General features: G+C 35.7%; 3 protein-coding genes across 9 annotated transcripts in view; 2 read left to right on the top strand and 1 right to left on the bottom strand.

Moving 5' to 3' along the window:
- Positions 1–2,009: 2,009 nt before the first annotated feature.
- On the top strand, positions 2,010–3,849 carry LOC148833020 (inositol monophosphatase 1-like). The gene is made up of 8 exons (XM_088919038.1): positions 2,010–2,072; positions 2,153–2,286; positions 2,535–2,639; positions 2,721–2,766; positions 2,849–2,957; positions 3,143–3,251; positions 3,359–3,510; positions 3,686–3,849. The coding sequence occupies exons 1-8, from the start codon at positions 2,010–2,012 to the stop codon at positions 3,847–3,849; spliced, it is 882 nt and encodes a 293-aa protein (XP_088775164.1).
- Positions 3,850–7,210: 3,361 nt separating this feature from the next.
- LOC148833019 (inositol monophosphatase 1-like) lies at positions 7,211–13,980 on the top strand. Of its 3 annotated transcripts, none has more exons than XM_088918980.1 (9): positions 7,211–7,496; positions 8,943–9,019; positions 9,251–9,384; positions 9,710–9,814; positions 11,278–11,323; positions 11,659–11,767; positions 12,099–12,207; positions 12,806–12,957; positions 13,477–13,980. In XM_088918980.1, the coding sequence occupies exons 2-9, from the start codon at positions 8,957–8,959 to the stop codon at positions 13,587–13,589; spliced, it is 831 nt and encodes a 276-aa protein (XP_088775106.1). In that variant the 5' UTR covers positions 7,211–7,496; positions 8,943–8,956; the 3' UTR covers positions 13,590–13,980. The 3 variants fall into 3 exon arrangements, with proteins under 3 accessions (XP_088775106.1, XP_088775108.1, XP_088775107.1); XM_088918981.1 differs by lacking the exon at positions 7,211–7,496 and adding an exon at positions 7,553–7,571; XM_088918982.1 differs by lacking the exon at positions 8,943–9,019 and having other exon boundaries at positions 7,360–7,496.
- Positions 13,981–14,918: 938 nt separating this feature from the next.
- The window catches only part of LOC148833018 (E3 ubiquitin-protein ligase RNF31), a 29,778-nt gene continuing 21,304 nt past the window's right edge, over positions 14,919–23,392 (bottom strand). For all 5 annotated transcript variants that reach the window (XM_088918717.1, XM_088918719.1, XM_088918718.1 and 2 more), the window contains 7 exons: positions 21,738–21,852; positions 20,946–21,064; positions 19,020–19,133; positions 18,885–18,942; positions 18,297–18,393; positions 17,708–17,876; positions 14,919–15,767 (listed from right to left, as the gene is read on the bottom strand). In XM_088918717.1, the coding sequence (XP_088774843.1) occupies positions 15,603–15,767; positions 17,708–17,876; positions 18,297–18,393; positions 18,885–18,942; positions 19,020–19,133; positions 20,946–21,064; positions 21,738–21,852 (837 nt within the window). In that variant the 3' untranslated portion in view covers positions 14,919–15,602. The remainder of the gene's footprint in view (positions 15,768–17,707; positions 17,877–18,296; positions 18,394–18,884; positions 18,943–19,019; positions 19,134–20,945; positions 21,065–21,737; positions 21,853–23,392) is intronic.

Below are 23,392 nucleotides of genomic sequence, written 5' to 3'. Positions count from 1 at the left end.
TCTTGTAGAAAACAAGAAAATTCTCTTATTTCTCTGTCTTACAAATGTCCAGGTATTATTCCACTTATAGTGGTGTAGTTTGGACACATTTTATTTTTTTCATTTAACAAAAAGGTTTGTATCAAAATCTTCCATATAACCACCTCAAGTGAATAGAGGCATGATATTGAAAATCAAAATAATTTGCTCACGTTCCGAATGCAGAACATCAAAGACATCTGCAGTCTTATGAAATTTCACACACTGCAGCTATTCGAACGTTATATTGATCTTGCTATTTATCAAATAATTCAGGAGCTGCTTGTAGCAAAATTCAGTTATGGACTGGGTTGGAGTGGGCAGAAGTTAAGCAGCCCTGACCTTATACATGACACTCCTGAGGGCAGTTTCTCATTTTAACCTATTCTTTCCTTTTACACACACTTTCAAATGACTAATACTGTAGATTTTGCAATTCTGAATGTTTGACAAGACAGTGCTGCTGTAGCGACTTTGCTGTGCATGACAGTAACAAACACAACTATGGACAATTACTGTCCATTATGGGTGCACCGCTATACAGCTGAAGCTGCCATCATTGCTTCTACTCTGCACAGACTACTGTTTACAGTATATGGTTTAGTAATTGATTAAAAACAAGAGGCATATCAAATGAAACCACAATGACTTGCTGAAATGCATAATGCACCATATTATACACTACGAAATAAAGTATTTTCTTTGAGGGGCTATACAGACGTAACATTATCCTTGAATTTAGAGACAGGACACTTCCAGAAGCTGAATTGTAATTCAGAGGTCTCCCGTTTTATAAACAGCTTTTATTACCAGTTCACATAGAATCATTTATATCTATATGCTTCCCTTTAAGTTGTTCTAATTTTTTTATCTTACTACATGCAAATAAACTATTTTACTGTCTGTTGCACATAATTTATTTGCAGTGTTTGCTGCTGTTTATACCACACTTTAGTATTTGGCCATTTCAGTAATCTCGTTCCCTCTTGAATTATTAGCGTTACATTAATAAACGCTAAGTATTTTTTTTCCAAAACTGCAAAACATTAAAACAAAATGACATACAACTAAATCTGGTGCTGAAAAACTAAAGCATTAACATTTAACCTCAGTTCGATTATTGTCACTTGCGGAAGCGCAACAATCATCTTTTGAAAGTTGTTGAATTAGTTAGGTTTTGGAGTCCATTTGTTCAGTTGTCTGAAGCTGCAAAGCAATACATGCGTGTGTACACTTAACACGTATTGTGCTTTTTGTTCAGCGTCCTGTGATGTACACCCTGTGACATTTTTTGAAATAATTTAACTAGTCCGCACCTCAGACATTCTATGTTATAATACCTAATAAAATCTATCAAACTGCGATTGTACGGAGTGTACTACACAGTACTTGACGATGTACTTAGGTTATCTACTCATTATTGCAGTTTGGAAACTCTTATTGGTATCTACTTTGCTTAGCTTTCTGTGTTTTTAAGTCAGGTTTAATTGCAGAAGCTCCGTGAGCCATCAGGCACATTCGGAGTACATTTCCAAAAGCGACAACACAATTAGTACAACAATTACCGTCGAGTCGAAAATGTTCCTCGTGGGCATCCAAACTAATCATTAACATCTTGTATTTGTCTACGAGCTCTCTATATATTCGTTTCTTTGGGTGCTAAGCATTGTTTTAGTTCTTCGTTTCTAGAGTAGATTAATAATTAGTTAAAAGGGGGTACGTTTTGTAAAGGCTGTTTCATTATTTTTGAGGGTTTTTTCCCTTGGTTGGAGTTCTCGGCTGTTGTATTGCATATTAAAATGGTTGATTGCTACAGTCGTAAACTTTGTGACACTTTCGCCTACTACACATTTTTCTCCTCCCCTTTAATATGAGAATAAGATGGCCATAAGTCTGCAGTTGTAGTTCTTCTGTTGAAAGGCATACTACTGTAACTATCTTACAAGATGAGCTTCTCATCAGGTATTTCTGTTTTCCCCACAGCACCAAAAATGGCAGATGTTTGGCAAGACTGCATGAACTTTGGGATCTCCATTGCATCAAGTGCAAGAGAGGTAGGCTTTTTTTAAAATAAAGTTTATTGGAAATGCTTTGAGTTACAGAAAACCTTTATACTAAGCTTGTTTGTCCACAGATTGTTCTTGAGGCTTCTAAAAGCAAGAAGACTGTGATGTTGAAAAGTTCTCCAGTGGATCTGGTGACTGAAACTGATCACAAAATTGAGGAGATGATTATATCCTCAATCAAAGAGAAGTACCCGACTCACAGGTGAGATGGTATCTCTTCTCTATAATGACTTATGATCCATAAATGGATTTATGGTTAAGACTTAACAGTTTGCTTTTCTAGTCTGTCCTAAATGTTGTATAGTAATGATGCAAATGTAAACTGAGGTCTAGTTTTGCTTGCCATGTTTAGTGAAATTTCCTTCTGGCTTTGAGGGTTAATTTACAGTAAACCATTGTGGACCCCAGCTTCAGTTTTCATTGTATGCTGTTTTTTTTTTTATTCCCCAGTTTTATTGGTGAGGAATCTGTTGCTTCAGGAGAAACATGCACCCTGACTGATAACCCCACCTGGATTATTGACCCAATCGATGGAACTACAAACTTTGTGCACAGGTTGAATTTTATCTTGAATTGAGTAGTGGGTGAATTTACACATTTTAGTAGAATGGGTATTGAAATGTTTGTCCTTTCTAGGTTTCCATTTGTTGCCATTTCAATTGCCTTTGCTGTTAACAAGCAGGTAAGCTGAAGCTTTGAAAGCCATAAAGCTTTCAATTTAGAAGTCCTTGCACACTTAGTGGTGACACAATTCTCTCTTCAAGACGGAGTTCGGGATAGTTTACAGCTGTGTGGAAGATAAACTCTACACTGCCCGAAAAGGAAAAGGTTCTTTCTGCAATGGAGTGCAATTGCAGGTCTCTGGACAGGAAGGTATGTGACACAAAACTGGTTTAGTCTCTTTACTAAAGTGTATAGGCTTGTACCTAAATGTACCCTTTGAGTGATGAAGCCTTTCGTCTAAAGTATACAATTTGACTGCATTATTGCTCATTGTCTAGATATACAGTGAACTTTGTTCTGTTAAACAATGCTTCCATACTATTTTCTATTTCAAGATATAACACAATCACTTGTTGTGACTGAAATTGGAACTCAACGAAAGGAGGATGTTCTGAAAACGCTAACCTCGAACATCTTCAAGCTGCTGAAGATCCCAGTTCATGGGTAAGAAGCCATTCCATCCAACCTCATCACAGTTGGTATTGAAGTCCTGTGGGAAGCATGGTTAGCTACATACTGGGTCCCTTATCTCCATTTTGGCTTTGATTCAGTATCCGTGCTGTTGGTACTGCTGCAGTGGACATGTGCCTGGTAGCCACAGGAGGAGCTGATGCTTACTACCATATTGGGATGCATTGCTGGGACATTGCTGCTTCTGCCATTATCGTAACGGAGGCTGGTGGTGTGGTGCTTGATACTGATGGTAAGTTGGGTTTTAAATTCAGATCTTTAATTGTGCAGGATCTCCTTTTCTGTTCCATTAAGACTCATTGATTTAACAAACCAAACTGTCACCCTCCAAGGCTTTTGCCATGAGGTAATTGTCAATATAAAAGAAAACAAGGGCGGCAACTGGACTGAGTTCTTGTAATCCACAGGTGGCGAGTTTGATATGATGTCCAGAAAGGTTATTGCAGCGAGTAGCAGAGCTGTCGGAGAGAGGATTGCCCGAGAGATTGAAGCCTTTCCCTGTGAGAGGGATGATGGGAAGCCCCAGGGTGCGAGTGGGAATGTAAATGGTCATCCCAGTGGGGAAAAGTGATGTACCCTTGCTTTATAAATGTGAAGATTTGACTAACTTTCAGGTTTTCACTAAATAAAGATCTGTATTGCAAGGAATTTTGTGCCTTTTATTCTGATGCTAATCGCTACTTACCTCCCCCTTTTTTTAATGTTTTTTTGGGGGGGAAGCACTTGCAATAAGTTACTATTTTCAGTGCTCATTCATATTCTATTGCTATAGTCTTCTATGTTTTTTATTTTCCCCCTCCAAAACCCTGTACTTGTAGTTCTCATCTTCTGGTGCTAGTTTTTTTTTTTAAGCCTGACATCTAATCAGTTTAAGTAGGTAGCAGTGTCGGCATGCATAGGGTGCAAAGGAAAAAGTAAAGGTTTATTCCATGCTGAAAAATGTTTTGGCTATGGAGCCTTCTTCAGGTGCGAGTCAGTTTAATGCCCTTGCACTTGGAAGGTGTTGGGGCTAGTAGGAGACTTTCAAAATGCTTTTTCTTTCAATTCAGTGTTTAAAATATAATGTACTGTATAGTGTGGGGACTCATTCCTACTGGTTTGTATTATTTCATGAAACAAATGCATTTAGTTCAGTCATGAATTAATCCAAATAACTGTTATGACTGCGTGGTGTCTGACAAAATGTGTAATACTCTGCCTTTAGCCATTTAAATGTATGCAATATTTTCAAAGAACACCTGTAGCTATGTTGGTAGAACAGTTTAGAGATTGGAGATCTTAATGTTAAAAATAATGCAAAAGTGTAGACCAGCTCCAACATGAAGTTCAGATTTAAACCCATTGCGGTCTATTAAGGGCTCAATTATTCACATGATCAAATGTAAACAAAACCCAGCAGGTATGTGGGTCCCTAGGATAAAGATTAGGAATCCCTGTGCTAGGCAGTTTTCATGTTTTAGATGCAATAACATTTTAAGCCAGTTGACAAGTTCCCAGTTACCTGAGTGAGTAGTTGAGTCAAAAATACCCCACACTTCTAGTCACTATTTTTGTTTGATATTCATGAAAGATTTGTACAGGAAGAGCTTTTACTTCAGAAGTGTTTTGTTTTTGTATAGGTGCTGCCCTCTACTGATCTTTTTCCACTTTGTTTTTCCAATACAATGAGGAAAAAGCAAGCCAAGACAAATGTCTGAAGCATGGTTTACAACAGACCCCCGTTTTTATTAAATTATAATTGCTTACACTTATATAGCGCTTTTCTGGACACTCCACTCAAAGCGCTTTACAGGTAATGGGGACTCCCCTCCACCACCACCAATGTGCAGCATCCACCTGGATGATGCGACGGCAGCCATAGTGTGCCAGAATGCTCACCACACATCAGCTATCAGTGGGGAGGAGAGCGGATTAATGAAGCCAATTCATAGAGGGGGATTATTAGCGGGCCATGATTGGTAAGGGCCAATGGGAAATTTGGCCAGGACGCTGGGGTTACACCCCTACTCTTTTTGAGAAACGCCCTGGGATTTTTAATTACCACAGAGAGTCAGGACCTCAGTTTTACGTCTCATCTGAAGGATGGCGCCTGTTTACAGTATAGTGTCCCCGTCGCTATACTGGGGCATTAGGACCCACATGGACCGCAGGGTGAGCGCAGGGTGACTATAGAAAATTAATTTCTATAGTCAAGCTACTGATATAAGAGTAATTTGGGAAATCCTTTGAACTGTAAGATTACTTTGGTCAGCAGCTGCATTTGTAATTATTTAAATTCTCAATGCTGTTGCCTGCATCTCAACATTTTTCCAAAATATCCTGTTTGAACTGATCAGTGAAACAGCTCTGTGTCTTTCTATATTGCACAAAGTATAGGTATCGGTCAGCGGCACCTTGTGCATTCTGGTAAGGAAAGCTACTCTTAATTTCTTTTCATTTATTTTACAAGTGAGATGAATCTTAAAAAATAATGTTTGAAATGACAATGTAACCTATTATCGTGGGAAATCTAAAAGATGAATGTTAATTTTATTTAGGTATTAAATAAGAGAATAAACAAAGAGCCTATGACTATGATTAAGTTTAATCTATTGATCAAAAGCTTCAGTTGTGTTTATGATTAATACAATTTTGTTTTCAAACAAATGAAAATAAAACACTTTTCAAGAAACTGAGAGAAATATTTGAAGTATTATGAGAAGTTTATATAAGCTTTAGAATATACTTCAAGGTTAGGAGGAATGCATTTTAGCCAAACCTCTTTTGAAAAAGGTGATTCTGAATGATTGTTTTTTTTTACATTGATAAAGAATTTATAAATCCTGTAAATTTTGTGGTGACCCAGAGCAAAGAAAGTAATAATGAAAGTCACTTCAACACAATGGGTAATTTTGTACACACATTCAGATCATAAATACTTGTATTGAAGGAAAATGTTATTAAGTGAAGGTAGATTTTGTCAGCCCTGAAGCTGCATGTTTCTAGGGAATAACAGTGTTAACCTTCACGAATCTGGTTTCCAATGTGGGAAATATTTTATTCCTGGTTTTCTCCTGATGAAAAATGAACTTGGTTCCAGAGATCCAAAGCAGCAGCAGTGGGAAGTTAATGTGAAAGACCTCCAGTAGGAGAGACAGACTGTGTGCAATGTCTCCCCAGGCTGGAGAAAAAAATAGCACCTGTACAAACTGTGGACAAATTGTCTAAACAAAGACAAGCAAGACAATGTGAACCAGAATGGGCCTGTGGGTATCCCTCAATTTTCTTTTAAGGGTGCGTCTGGTGCAGTGGGTTCCAGCCAGGTCAAACTCAAACAGGAAAGTCAGTGTACTGGGTTTCCCCAAGACTATTTTTTTTTTCAAACTAGTGTGCCTTTAAGGACAATGTATCTTCCATGATGAAAAAGAGAATCGTGGAGTTCCCACTGTACAGTCAGTATGTACAGTAAATTAAAATTCAATTTCACTTAAAGATGGTACATTTTTAAAACGGAGATTTTGCAGAATTCAAAGGAATTCACTCTCCACCCTAATGAAGGCACTTACACTCTAAAACACCAATTGTGTCTAATTACTAGGAAAAAAAAAACACTAATTGAAACCTAACTAAAATATTTTTAATCTCGTCGAGTGTGGATTGTAAAGCAGGGGAGTTTCATCCAGACACATCTTTTCTGGAAAAGAAAGCTCCTGCTGATTATGGTTTTTCTCTTTAGTAAGAACGTCCAGGTTGTTTGTTCGCATGTGTATTTTGTAATCTTGCCTAAATGCATTTTTCCTTTTGTCACTCGTTGCAAAATTGTATGCAGATCTCAGATATATATATACATGTATTATATTAGTCGTACTGTAGCAAAATGAGGAAACTAGGATTTTGCAAGTGTTTCCTTTAAGACAACAATTTAGCTGCATCAGACGAACTCGTGACGTGCTAAACAGGAAGGAGAGACGGAGGTAGGAAGTTCAAAGCTCGTTGTGTTGTGATTTTAGCTTTGCTCGTTAACTCGACCTCGTATCTCTTTTGTGGTTGTCTTTTTTTTCCCGCTCCTCCCCAAAGGCGGTAATGTAAATGATACTGATGAATATGAATCTATTATTGTGACAGTGATTTCCCAGTTGTCTGGCCTTCGATTAGTTTCACTGCGTTGGCATAACTCGAGCACTGAGAAGTACAGTAAAGCTGACCAGTGGACCAGGAAGGACAAAACTGCACTGAAAGGTACAGTACAGTATACAGTACGTGCCGGAGCCTGGTACCACCAGCTGAAACTCGCGCACAGCAAAGTTGAATTAGGTAGTTTTGTGCATCTTTCAGTGATGCTTTGATAATGTAGTCTATATACTTAAAGAACTGCATTACTCTTTGCAACATGAAGTTTATTTTATTTACCTACAAATACGGGGTAACTAGTTCTTAGTCTGGGTTTAAGTAGGTATAGTATATGTCGAGTTTATGTCGGGTGTGAGCTACGGTGTCACAATTTGGAATATTGTGGATACACGTTGTGGGTAATAGCTATATCCTAATGCTCTTATATTTGCTCAGTCTGTTATATAAGGAAGCAGTGTCTTAGGAACTCGGAAGTCTGTGCGTGTGAGTCAACAAAATTTTAATAACTTTAAACAGCTTTATACAAACAGGGTATTGCAGATAAACTTAAATTATTGTCCTAGAAATAATAATAGAATGAATAGAACACTTTTTATTACAGATCTTAATTCTGAACACGGGACATTACGATGTAATTACCGGTAGTCAATTTAAATATTCAGTATTGTGTGGGAGCTATCAGGTTACTCAGTTATATTTGGGCCTACAAAACTAACTGAAATTGTGAAATAGGAATATATGTGTAAGTTGAGACATAAGGAAAGCTGCTATTATTAATAGATGCACTCACACCTGATTTTCCATTTTGCTGTATCTTTTTTAAGTTTTTGTTTTTCTGCTTATTATTTTAAAAACGGTCTAAAATGAGCACATTATTATTTATTATGTTATTACTTCATAATTACAATAAACAATATTGATTTTGTTTCTTTTGCTCTTGAATTGTATATTAATCACATTAAAGCATACCAATGAGAAACTAAAAGGATTTGTTTTTATATTTAGCTAAATTTGAATTTCCCAGACCAATAAGAATTTCAGATAAGTCAGCAGTCTATGACAGTATGTAATGATATTGTGTAATTTAAATGATCCTACATTTAATCTTTATGAGTTTAATATTTATTTTCAATTTTTTATTTTATAAATGTTGATTTTAGATAGATAATAATGCTTTATTGGCCATATACAATTTCTTGTATTAGGGATTTGTCTTTTCGCATACCCCAGCTTGCTCTCCCTGAGACACACAGACAGGGAGAGAAGCTGGGGGTCAGAGCGTAGGGTCATCCATTTATACAGCGCCCCTGGAGCAGTTGGGGTTAAGGGCCTTGCTCAGGGGCCCAACGGAGTAGGATTCCTCTGCCAGCCACGGGATACAAACTGGAAACCTTCCAGCCATAGAGCCACCGCACCGCCCATTTAGCAGTTACTCCTGAGATGTATTTTCCTTTACAGATTACAGAATAAGAGTCATTTTGTAGATTTTTGGGTGGGATTCATTTTAATGTTTTAATATGTAGTCATTTATTCACATATTCATTTGACATTTAGAAACTTTGGACAAAATGGCTGACCCTTGGAAAGAGGCAATGGACCATGCAGTAGCTGCTGCAAGGGATGCTGGAGCAGTGAGTTTTCGGCTTGTACTTATTTCACACATAACTGTCCGAACAACTATAACCAGTCCCTCCCAGATGTATGATATTTCAGTCTACTAGATTTTTCTGCTAACACAAAATTAGAACACTTTTCGTTTCTTAGTAAGAATATCTTAAAAATGGTATTACGTTTTTTTTCCTAAAATGTGCCTTCTTGATGTTTATTTTGAATTAAAAAGCAACCTTTTTTGTTCACTCCAGGTTATTAGAGAAGCTTTACAAAAGGAAATGAAAATAATGCATAAAAGTTCTTCAGTGGACTTAGTAACAAAGACGGACCAAAAAGTGGAACAGCTGATTATAACAGCTATCAGAGAGAAGTATCCATCCCACAGGTGGGTATTCACTAAACACATTTAATTGGTAGTTAGAACAGCACAGAATAATAACAAAAAATAGAAGATATAATTAGAAAAAAGTTTCTTATCGGAGGTATATTTTACTGATTAATATAATTATTTTTTTAAATTGACAATATTTTACCATATGGCTGACCATTATTGTGTTGATAGCTTGTGCTTGAATTCTATACTGTGTTGCATTATTTCTTATCCAGTTCCCAATACCTTTTGAAGTCTTATTCTTCTTTCTCATCTCACTGTGAAAGATAGTTTCTCCTCTACAATAATGTCATCATTTTTCCTTTTCTGTTCATTTCAGTTTTATTGGTGAAGAGTCTGTTGCTGCTGGACAGCCCTGCATACTGACAGACAATCCCACTTGGATCATCGATCCAGTCGATGGCACAACAAACTTTGTGCACGGGTTGGCATTTAATCTATAGTTCTACTGTTCTAACTCTTAATTTATTCGGTGTCTACCTGAGGCCTTTTACTGAGTGAATGTTTTGCCCTTACCTTAACTCCATATCTCACCAAAAATCAATATGTCTCAGTTTCCTTCTTCATCTTTTCATATCCCATGTTATCTTTGGAGTTATGTGGTATGCTTTGGTTTTTAAATAGTTGATGTCAATAGTGCATGATGTTACATTGTTTCTACGTTGCCTTGGCTTCTAATAATACTATTGGTGTAAGGCAAGTAGCTGAAAAGGAAAAATGAAAAATCATTGTGTTTTAATTGGTGAGTCTTCTTCAGATGTCAGAAGCAATCTGTACGAGAATATGACAAAAAAAATATTCTCATACTCTTCCTACTTTTGAGTGTGGAATGAGTATTTACTTCTTCCTTTGAAGCTCCCTACCTCTTCAATGTAGCTGAAATACTGGTATTGAGTTAGGTCGCTGTGTAGGGCCAAGGCTTGTTTATATTGTACAGGAAGTCGCCAGCTTACAAATGTGTTTTGTTCCTTAAGTTACTAAGTTGTAAGTTAGTTGTTTGGAACCCATAGAAACAATGTTATAAGTGCTGGGTATGTTCCTAGGCTAGCCCACAAAAGCCTGTTTAATCTTTTGTGGACTAAAACATAGTGCGAGTGATGGTTACTTTAGCTGTGCAAAGTGAAATATTACAAAACAGTACTGTTTTAATACAAGTAATTAAATAGTAGGACAATAAAATGTAGTAGTTTTATTTACCTTTATTGTTGGTGCCACCTTAAACTTTGGAAGTGGTACAGTATTTCTTGTGGAAAAGCAAGTTTCATAATGATGAGAAGGACTTCTGTGGAGGGAACTCTGGGTGCTTTCAAGGACTTGAGAGGTTGATGGCACTGGTTCATTTGTTGGGGGGAGGCATTTAAAAATCTGGGGAAATCTGGACAGTAGCCTTCTTTTTCTGAAATTCCTTGCAGCATCTGAGGGCATTTTGAGACGTCATCCTTTCGCTGAACACTTTATGATGTTTAATTTCACATCAGAGCTTACAGTTTTCCATTTTTCTTATAAAACTGTATCACTAGCATTCTTAATTTTATCATCCATGATTAGTGTCATTTTCTGGAGACCACACAAATGGAAGGAAAACACAGTATTTTGACTACACTACATATAGTATGTGGCCACATAGTGAACTAAGTGCAATTAGTAGTTCCTGAAAGTGACTGGTTCACATGTGTGGGCTGGTGCTGCGATATCCAAACAATTCAAGTAAAATCATCTTATGAAGCTTTGTTTATAAGTCAATTGTAATTCTAGGAGTGTCTGCAAGGTATCCACTTGCAGCATTTACAAGTAGTAACATCAAAGTTAATATAAAATAGCAGGTTTTCAAATTCAGGGGCCATTTAGAAGTTCTAATTTGTCTGTATGTTCTGTATTTTTTATTAGGTTTCCCTTTGTTGCAGTGTCCATTGGGTTTGCTGTCAATAAGGAGGTAATAATTCTTTTAAATTTCAAAGCAAAGCAAAGATGTCCTGGACGTAAAGCTGAATTAGCTGCATCTGAAGCCTATTGAATAAGTCACATTTAGTAATTTAATTCTCTGTTGCTTTTTATCATTTATAATTTTGCTCAAATATGAAAATGCATAAGACTATTTTAAGTAAGTGCAACACAGAATACAGATTTAATCTAAAAGATCATCTAAGACAATATTTACCTTTCCCTCAAATAGAATTTGAATCTATATACATTAATGTTATGTCATTAAATAGCTGGGAAGTTTAAGATATTTTAAGATAAAAAAATATCTTGAAATGTGTTTTGCAGCTGGAATTTGGAGTCGTTTACAGCTGTGTGGAAGACAAAATGTACACTGGCCGGAAAGGGAAAGGGGCATTTTGTAATGGTGTCAAGCTTTCAGTATCAAATCAGGATGGTAAGTGGGAAATATTTTAAACACGTAGGAGACATGAACAAGGAGGAATTCATGACAGAATTCAACAGCTTTACGGTTCCTTTAGTACTGGCAATACAGGCTCCCATAATATGTTCTCAAGGATTGATTTAGCAGGGGGTCACTGGGGAGGTCTAATATGTGACTAATAACTACAAAATTAAGTTTGAAGTATTGTAATTTATTTGAAGACATGAGTCCTGTTTCAGCCATATGGACAACAAATGACCTAAAAGGCTGTGCTCCATGAAGTAGCTTTTATAGTAGATAAACAGGATAATAGATTAATAGATTTTCTATTTTTCTTTCCTAGACGTTAAGCAGTCCATTATCATCACTGAGCTGGGATCTAACAGAGACCCAGTAGTAGTCGGCAAGATCTTCTCCACCATGCAGAAAATCTTGTCCATTCCAGTACATGGGTAAGTTTTAGTATCGTTTTATGATTCTTCACGTTTTTGAATGATCATAATGCCAGAACGGTGTAGGGTAGAGTTGACAAAACATGTAGTTTTGCGCAGAACAGGCTTTTGCTGGGAGCTGGTCCCTGTATTACAGGTTAGTTCAAGTGTGACTGGGTACTGGTTTACTCTTCCGCTTGACCTTATTTCCATTCCAGATGAGTAGTCCCAAAAGAAGTCTGGTGTCCATCCTCTTAAATATATTTTTTCTAAAAAATATCTCCTGATTTTTTTTTCTTTATTGCACATTTGGAAGGTAATGAAACGATATACGTTTACTTTTGCAGTGTGACTGTCTTACTATGTGTGTACCGCCTTTTTCTCACAGTTCTACTTTATTAACACATTCTGTTGTTTCTCCCCAGTCTGATGTGCATAACATATACATGCTTTATTAGAAGTACTTTCTTTCTGTTTTTGTTAAAGTAACCTCAAGTTAATGACAAGATTATATGATATAGTAGATTTTTTGTATGTGGATGTGCCTTTTGATTTTGAGTTGCTGTGTCAAACTGAAAGTCATTTCCTTGACAGTATTGAATACTGCTTGATTTCTCAGGCTTCGAGGGGTGGGCACTGCAGCAACAAACATGTGCTTAGTGGCTTCGGGGGCAGCTGAGGCCTACTTTGAAATTGGAATCCACTGCTGGGATGTAGCAGCTGGTGCTGTCATTGTGAAAGAGGCTGGTGGTATCTTACTAGATGTGGACGGTATGCAAAAACTATTTTCCCTTACTTGCAAATAGAAATGAAATACATTTCAGTGAGAGAAGTATTATAGATTAGACATGTTAATCAATTTCCTTATTACAAATATTGTCACTATTTTTAATGGTATATGGCTGGTTTGAGATGATCCAGCAGATTGCTGTCTTCCTAAGTAAGTTTATAAGGTTTATAATTTAAGTTGGATACAAAAAAAGAGTAACTGTCAAACATAATGCTTAATTTCCTTTATATATAAGGAACTGTTTAACTCTTTGAATTTCTATGCAGAAATATCTACTTCTTACTTGAATTTACAAATACAGGCACAAAGCATACTGTAAGTACCCATCTAGATATAATTATAATTTTTAGTACTGAACACCTTGTAGTTTCAGAAAGTAATTATTATGTGTTAGCTTCAAGAATGTTGTTGTCAACATCATCTTGAAGACAGCAAAGGTAGAAAAGGAAAGTTCTTCTGTCATAAAAGTTCTGATGCCTTCAATATGTTTTATTTTTCAGGTGGGCCTTTTGATCTGATGTCCCGAAGAACATTGGCAGCCAACAATAAAATAATTGCAGAGAGAATTATAAAAGAAATTGAAACCTTTCACGTTGAAAGAGATTATGTATGAAAGTAAACTTATTTTATAGTTTCTCTTTGAAAGACTTTTAATGAATATTTTGTGTTTTAGCCTGAAAATACTTATTTATTTCTTAAAGTGGCATAGTGGTTAGGACTCTTGATTAGAGGGCTTTAAAACGTACTTCAGTCAGATGTTTCCAGTAAATGCCGTACTATATATATAATATGAAGCATAAATAATATTAAATATATAAATTATTATCTTGGATGTCACCAAAGATGTGTAATACGTTACCTGTTTTGATAGCACTCATGTTCTTTGAATTGTATATATATTAAATTAAGCCTTATCACAACATTTTTTTACTGTTTTTACTGTTAAGAACACATCTGTCATTTATGCAGATTCATGCTTAATTAAACATACTGCATTTTTAAAATTTGGTATACAGTTCATTTATTCTATATTTCTGTCAGTATAGTTTCTGGAGTATTTCTGAGTGCTATTCACTCAATACAATGTTCTGTTATCAAGTTAGAAAGCAATGATGTCTTGTTAAATCACAAACGTGCTATGTGATCATCTACCCTGATTTGGATGCAACAGTGCAAAGCTATATTTGAAACAACACAGTTTCTTTATGCTTTTATCTTAAATTCAGAATTAAGGTTAATATAATTCACTGTTCTGGTTCAGGAATTAAAAAGAATAAATTATATAAAATTATATTTCTTTTTGAACGTACATGAATTATTTGGCATTTAAAAGGATCAAAGAACACAGTTAATGTAAACGTCATGCAAAATGCAGTTTACATTAGCTTAAAAGAAGGAAAACATTGGGATCTCTGTACCCAATTAGAAATCTGCACTATTTTTTCCTGTTATAATGTTACATCTAGAAATCCCATATATTACTTACCAGTATGCGGTTTTATGAGTTTCTTGAACTCTTGATATATATTAAATAGGTATTCATTTATTTTTACTTTTGCTCTTTTACTCCACCTCATGGAATTGATCTCTACTTGTTCATTTGCAATGTGCACCTGAATTATTTCTTGCTGGTTCTTGAGTTTATGCACCTCTGTGCTCCAAACTCTTCATGCTAATTTGATCATTTCACGGGTGTTAGTTTTGGTGCTTTGGTTTCAATGATGTAGTGTAGCATTTATACTGTATCTGAGTTATACTTAAAAATTTTAAGTGCAAAATGTATTTTATTTTGTAGAATAATGAAAAAAAAATTTACATCACACAATGTCTCCAACATCTGAGTTTGAAGCCACCAAATGCATTGATGTTAAAGGACTATCAGTTTTCTTTTTTCCTTTTAAACTTGTAGACCACAATGCAAAACTCATCATCATGCAGTCTGTTTTCACATTCAAATTGTTTTATTGACTATGCTGCATGAAATAATCTGCATGAAAAAAACAGACACACATATTTACAAAATATCAGGTGATTCAACAAAAAGTCAACATCTCACATATGTACTTTTCCCATTTGGACTGCATCTATTGTATATAATATTTAGTGAAAGTATTTTCAAGTGTCTCTGTGACCTTGAAGTGGATGAAGTGGTTAGAAGATGGATAGATTTTGAAATGTTAAAGCAAGCTTACTGGTCTTAAAATGTATAAAATTATAACTGCACAATTATAATGCCAGGAATCTCCAAAAACGTAACAAAACAGAACAAGTACTATTTTATTCATATGATGATCAAAATAATTGTAGATGGTACCAAATTTACACCATGCAATGAATCCATCATTTGCTGCCTCATTAATGGAAGCTGAGTAGCTAAAACAGGAATAACCCATAAAAAATGATCACAGGTTTCTTGCCATCTAAAAATGTTATGACTGTAGATTTACTACTTGTATGTTATTTTAAGACATATAAAGAAACTGTATTTTTTAAATTGTTTTTTTAAAAATATATATTTTAAATATAAAATTACCAGCATTAACTTAAAATATGAATGACACAAAAAAGTACTTAACAGTTTCCTAGTGGATTATTGTAATAATTGTAATACTAATTGTAATAACATTTATTCATTGAGCACCAGAAATTGCAAGTCTGTAAGAAGATCGTGCTGCCTTCTCTCTGTTGAAGCAGCATGTGCAGACCCAGGGAACCTTGTAGATGAAAGTCCCGATAAGGTCTTCTTCAGATTTCTCTTGTCTGGCATTAACTTCACTTCCTGAATTAGCTTCTGTTTGATTAAAAAAAAAGCACAAATTACAAAAGTCTTCATGTTTTATACAAATACCCGCACAATCCCTCGGATTCAAGGTGTATTCATAAATTACAAAACTCATTAGTGAACCCAAACCTTTTCTGAGTATGCTGTAATGGTAGACTATAGAGTCATGGAACTTGATTACAAACTTTGAAACAGATAAAAGTTAAGTTATGGATTCGAGGGTAGAATTTATAAAACCTTTCTAGCTTCAAATAGACTGTTGAGGTTTACCAAAATGGCAATTGATACCTTGTCCGCAGTGGGTCAGAATGAGACAGAGCCTAAGCCTGAAGGCACAGAGTGCAAGGCAGGATCGTACCACAGACAGGATGCCGGTCCACAAACACATGAATTCAACTAATATACAGTATGAATATGTTGACACACTCATGACTGAACTTCATTGACACAGTGCTTAACTGTAAAAGTGCTTAAGTGACTAAATGTTCACAATTGAAGTATTATGGTAAGAATGTGTTAAAAATGCAGATATATTTATAACTTTTATTCCACACTGTTGTAGAGTCCTGGGCAAAGATTCGTTGGACAAGGGGGAAGTGGTGTTCTATTCTTGAATACCTATAAAATGCTACTTGTTACTGATCTGATGAGCTTCTGTGTTACTGAGCTGTTGAACTGTTATTTATGTTGTAAAGTAAAGGATCATTAGTCTGCTGTACACTTTGTAGAGTGTGGAAAAGAGTAATTATGCCATTGAAAGAAATGATTTATGACTTTGTTTACCATACATTTTGCAAGGTCCTTAAACTTAATGGTTTGAGACTGTTTTAGTCGTAAGAATAACAGAAGTAGAAGAACAGAATCTAACATTAGTAGCAGACAGTAGTTTTGAAGATAAAGGGAATTTTCTATACTGTTTCCACAGATAAACCAAGTACTACACTTAGCAAAGGTTTTCCTCTATTTTTCATTTGCTTTACAATAGGTTTAAAACACCTGTCACGCAGTAAAGGAAGCCCAGGAAGCCTAATTATTATGTATACCTTTTTTTGTTCATCTAATTGGCTAAGACCTTCCTCCAGGGTAAATTTACTGCCACATTATAAACTCTTTCCTTGCTCTGTATGTATCTAAAGTAAACTTTTATTATGGGACCCATGAGAGTTGTTATGTGAAGTTAGTTTACTTACATAACCCTGGAAGTGGTTATGCTGATAAACACCTATATATAGCCTATACAGTACGCAATGAATTTATCAGTGTATTGCAGTGCCCCAAAAATAGTCTAATTCCAAGTACTGACTGAAGAAAAACTACAGTATATAAAAAGATCTACAGTTAGTGCTTCATAATTACAATATTATTCGTTAAACATAATATAAGGAAACTGTTAAATTGTTGAATCTGCTTCAATGGGATGAATAGCAACTTTTTGTAACTATTCTGCATTAGGCCAAGCAACCAGTAATATGGTTCTGTTTTATCATAGTAGTATAATTACTTAAACATTGATAATTTTAATAAGGCGATTTGTTAATTATTGCACTCCACTCTCTCAATGACAGACTATTTTTTTCTAAATTCTCTCTATTCAATGTAGCTTTCATTTCACACCTCTCTTCACCTATCCTGACTTCACACTACCTGATTGGCCACTCTGTCTGTTCCCTGCTCCCACCTCTCGCTCCTCCTCTCTCCCAGCTTTTGTTCTCCTGCTACATTGCCTTTGCTAACTGCCCTGTCTTTCTCACACCTGAAGAAGGCTCCATGGCCGAAACACTGTGTTTTCTTTCTTCTCTTTTCAGCATGGAATAAACCTATTACTTGATATGTTAATTATTTTAATATGCTGCTCTGTGGACTACAGCTTCATGCAATCTGGTTACATTAATACTGGTTGTAATTAAATCCTCAACAATTTGTCTTGGTAATCATTAGAAATATCCTACTTGTTTTAGTCGATGTTGATAATGTGCCACAAGTTCTCCTTCCATTTTCTCAGGGACAGAAAGTTTCCAGCGCTGTAATTCAGTAGCAATTTCATCAATAGTGAACATCACTGCAGGATCCAGGGAATGGTTATTTATGAGCTCCACCAAATATTCTTTATAATGCAGTCTGAAAAATGTTTTAAATCAGGAAATGAATTAGAATAAAAAATAACATATTAAAATATACCACAAACATGTCATATTTATATTGTATACAAGCATTATATTAATAGAAATGGAGCTTTAGTTATCATCCTTCTACATAAACAAAGATTTTATCAGAAAAGTTACAACGGTGTTATGTAAGAGCTGTGGGCATCACTTTTTATCCAATCCTATATTTGGGGGTAGGCAACTCCATTGATAAAGGCTACTGTTGGTACTGTATGTGCTCTGTTTAGCATTATAGTATATATTTTTTATATGGCAGGGCTCTGGATAAGTAAATTAATACACGCACATAAAGCGACAAACTGTTTTAAAGTACAAAAACGGAAATTTCGAAATTTTAATGAAATTCAAATACATCAGTGATGCTGAAACTTACTTGCAGTATCCTGAATAAAGCACTGGAGCGCGTCTCCCACACTGCTCCTCTTCCACCCCATTACTTGTTTCTTTATGTTCCAAAACAGTGCACATTCCTTAAACACACACCAAAACATTGAATTCAGTCTTACTTCTAAACATTTAAAGATCATATTTTCCACAGATGATCTGTAAAATTATATTAGTGTTTGTATCTGGCAATACGAATCAATCACTAAGCACTACTGTACTGCAATCTACCTATGAAAAACATCAACTTTGGGCATGACGTATCAAAATAAGTAAATTACTTCAATTCATACTGATGCTGTCATCATCTGGAAAATGTGGATAATCTATTTAAAGTCCGGTGCAAAACAGTACAGTACAATACCTGCACTTGGTCTTAGGAAAAAGAACAGGGGTCTTAGACTTGCTTAAACATTCTGCAGTTCCTTTAGAAAACAAAAGCTTCTCCTTTTATCATTTTGATCACTGATTTAGAATAACTTTAGCCAACACTGTGTGTTAGCTGTATGTCCACACTTTACAAACACACAGCACTTATAAGCCTCATAATAAACATTGTACTAATGGTGAACACTACCTGTGGAGCTTCTTTTATCCTCAGCTCTGTTTTCAAGAGAGTAAGGTATGTTGTAATTCTGTAAGAAAAAAAATGTTACAGGATATTCTTTTTCTGTCTCAAGAACCAGCAAGAAATAACTGTAACAGCACGTACCCTAAGAAGCTGCTGCAATCGTTTCACAGGCCAGTCTCGTAGATGGTAGAGGCAGTTTCTGGGGTGATGCGCATGAAGACCCTTCAAATGGCATTCTTTTGAGAAGCTGCAAGCCTGACGAATGAGGACAATCACAGACTGAAAAGAATGTTTCTTTCACTAATGATGCGCAATTTAAATGTCCTCTATTGTCCACATTAGGGAAATAATTGTTCAATTAAACTGTGCTTTATTGGCACATTTTTTCGTTAAAAATAAACAATAAGGGCCCTTTGTATTTCCCTGTACTGAGGTGGTCGTTTAATATCTTCAGATAGTAGCAGAGTACTGATAATGTAACGGGTCAGACAAAAGGCTGAGAAACTTTAAAAATAAGTTTTGTAACAAGAGAAAAAGGTGAATTTCTTAATACTTTTATAGACAATGCCACGGATATACAGTTTTAATTGAAAACAATTTGCAACAGTCCTATATACTGAGCATTCAAATATACATTCAATCATTTTCTAACCGCTTCATCCAATTCAGGGCCGTGAGCAAGCTAGAGCATATCCCAGCAAGCAAGGTGGGGTATACCAGAGGGGGGCACCAGTCCATCACAGGGCATACACACACACCACAGGCAGTTTTCCCAGAACCCAATTAACCAACCAGTACAGTAAGTCTTCAGACTGTGGAAGGAAACCGGAGTACCCTGAGCAAACTCATGCGAACACAGGGAGATCATACAAACACTGCTCAGACAGCATCCCAGATCTGGAATTGAACCCAGGACCCCAGCTCTGCGAGGCAGCAATGCTAACCACAGCGCCTCCGTGCCACATCAAAATAAACAGATCACTTATAATTGCAACAAATCCAAAACATAATTAACATAGGAAAATAATATTTTTATACCACGTAAACTGACACTTTGTCTAACATAAATGGCATACAGTCGGTAAATAATTATGTTGAAAAACATTTGGAATTAACAGGAGAGCTGCTACTAGTCTCTGACTTTTATAGTAGAAGTGACCACTGCTGGAAGCAATACAAGCTGTACATCTGTAATGCAGCCAGAAGCCAATGATCACATGTGTGAATATGCATCGACAACTATACTCATCCCAAAAGCACTGAAAGTAAAATAAACCTTTAGACAGATGAATCCTGGTGCATACTGTTCACTTTGAATGAAAAATAAAGTAGCAGCAGCCCCAGAAAATGCTTCAAACAGCAGTGCCCTGTGCCTGTTGTTCAGTGTAGAGGTGGCAGTGTTGTACTGTTAATTTCTTTCTCTTAGTTTGGACCAAGGCTGAGGTTTTGTACTTCAAGAAATTCAAGAATTCAATAATTTCACGGCTCCCTTAGAGTCAGAGTTAAGGACAACTGAAATGGTGAAATTAAACTGAGATTAAATGGAACTGGGAATTGCAGATTACCAATAAATGAGTTCCTCATGCAGTAATGAAAACTTCTGCTGCACAATGACACAGTACTTCTCTAGCCATCTATCACCTACTATCTATTGACAATCTGTCTACAAATACTTTGCGAACAGAAGTCTTTTATGTTGTCTACAGATTCAGATCTTTCAAGAACATGTAAAAATGCTATCAAGTACTAATAGGTGGCAGATAGCAATCCATTCGAACTGGAGGGAGGCTTTGAATTCTAACAGTGTATACTTATGCACACTGATTGTTTCAAGGCTATTTTATATTGAAAGTAAAACCAAGATTTAATATTTTGCAGAATTTTCATACATCTGTAGTACTTCTACAACCCTTTTTTGTGAGGGACGAAAAGGTAAGTTGAAATCAACGCTGAAAAGAATATAAACAAATCAATCACGTGCATTTCTACAATTCTATTGCTTGTGCCCAAAACGGTGGATAAGACACATAAGAAATCAGCACCAATCTGAAGAACACCAACACCTACAGATCCCACTCTGAATGGCTTGTTGCATCCTCCACAAAACTCATGTTGGCATTGGGTGCACTTGAAGTGTAGGCAGCCTCCTTTCGACAGATAGAATCGAAATGTACAATTTGGACAATCTAAAAAAAGAATAAATAATAGTTAATATTTAACCTTAAGCTATTTAAAAAAAAACACTCTTCAAACAGAGCTAAAAATGTCCACCTTGCTAATATAAAAATTGGGGAAACATATTCCCCAATAAATTATTTATTTAGATCTAAAGAAGTCAGGCTTTCTGGTAACTCACAAATCTGTGAATATCTATTCACAGAAAAAACTGAAGTAGAAAAAAACTGAAGTCATTTAATGTGAAATTAACATTTGTTTTATTAGCTTTGCTGCATGGTTATTATTTATTGCCAAGCTATTTAGGTAAAAATAAAAACATACCATCTAATGCTTGGTATTCCCTGCCTATAGGGAATGTAATTATTTTTACCTTTTATAATTTGCTTTCCATAGCAAGCTGGGTTCAGGACCCGTTTTTTAGATTAATTGATATTTCATATTTTGCAATTCTTACACTGCATAACATTACACTACAACAAAAAAAATAGCTTTCTTGTCAGAACTCTATATTACCCTGCAAGTGCGATGTGCCACAGTCAATTTCCCCTTAAGCTGTGCACCTTCCACTGCTCTTGAAAACAAAAGACTCCTAAATTGTGCCAGCATTTACTCTTCTTATGAGATACAACAGACTACATATTTGATTGTTTTCAACCACCAGCTTAACTTCAGATTGCTTACCTATTTCATTTCTGCTAAGGAAATGCTCAAGACGATCTGCTTGATATTCAGGATTGTTGTAGAGCTGCCATTCTTTGAATTTCTCACAAGTTATTCCTTCATGCTGTGGAGCCCACTAAGAAAAAGACAAAATAAATTAAAATGGAACTGCTATACATTCTGTTACACTAACTGTAGAATTAGAGTCTATGACCATGGCACATGTATATAAACCTTTTGTTTTTTCAGATTTTGCATGGCTGTGTGAGGCTGGGTTTAGGGTAATTACAGCATAACTCCAGTTGTTCAATATATCATGAGCATCTAAAAAAAATGTATCACTCAATTAATCAATTATTCATTATCATCAATCATTAATTAGCATAATGAATGTATCTATGCCATTTCTGATCAATACAATTCAGTGTACCTACTACAAAAGATAGTAATGTTCTTGATAACGTAGTGAATTTGTAGCAGTTTAAAGTGTTAAGTTTCCTTTGATGCTCATTATATTTATTTAAACAAATTTAATAAATCCAAGTTGAACAGTTGATGAAAGAGATACAGTATCTGGTTACGGATGCCACCGTGAGGCCAACAACAATTTTGAAATAGCTTTAGAGTTTCGAGGTTGAAATTGGAAAAAACGCCTATGAGTTGGTGACATTCTGGTCACTCCATAAAGCCAGTTTATATGCCAGAGTGACAAGAAGGAAGCCATTACTGCAAAAGACACATCTCAAATCCCACATGGAGTTTGCAACAAAGCATTCACAAGATACTGCATAACTGTGGGAAGAGGTTTTGTCAGATGAAAGAAAAACAGAATTTTTCTGGTCTAGTGTTACGTTTTGTGCAAACCCAACACAGTCCATCACTCATTCAAGACCATTCAACAATCATCCGGATTACTGTCAAGCATGATGATGGCAGCACTGTGTTACAGGACTGCTTCTCATCAACAGGGAGTGGGAGAATGAGAAGAGTGTGAAGGTTGAGATGGAAACGGAGGGAGTACATTATAGCAAACCTTAAAGCAAAACTTGTTTCAGAATGCTAACGACATAAAACTGAATTGACAAAAATTCTCCCTTCGGGAAGATAATGACACAAAGCACAAGGCCAAAGCTATACTGCCGTGGCTTAACAAAACAGAAGTGAAAGCCCTCGAATGGCAAAGCCAAATGCCTCAATTGAACAGAACATCTCAAGCAAGACTTGAAAATGTATTTTCATCAAACATGACAGATCCTGAGCAAAAGACTCACAGCTGTAATTCATGCTTCCATCAGGTTTTAACTTAGGGGGTGAATACTTCCACAATCAACATACTGTACAGTATTTTAGTTTTTGATTAAAAATATCAAACAATACAATTTCTATATTTAGTAAACTGGGTAAATATTGAGTAATTATTCAGAAAACTGATATAAGGACACCATCCAAAACTGTTATAGAAGAACAGAATAATGCCTAATTAGACCATACAGTATCTGCAAAACTGTATATGGTTTTCTACACTATAAAACAGATCACGAATATCTAGAGAATAACAACAAGTCTCATTCCAGGACTTAAGAAGATGAGCTATGAAGACGCACTAAATGAATTGAATCTTTCAGAATCTGTAAAAGATACCTAAAGGGCAATCTCATTAAGGTCTTCAAAACTTT

The sequence above is a fragment of the Atractosteus spatula genome, chromosome 6 (assembly GCF_055471065.1).
Source record: "Atractosteus spatula isolate fAtrSpa1 chromosome 6, fAtrSpa1.hap1, whole genome shotgun sequence".
Taxonomy (NCBI): domain Eukaryota; kingdom Metazoa; phylum Chordata; class Actinopteri; order Semionotiformes; family Lepisosteidae; genus Atractosteus; species Atractosteus spatula.
This window is presented reverse-complemented; position numbering and strand designations above follow the sequence as displayed.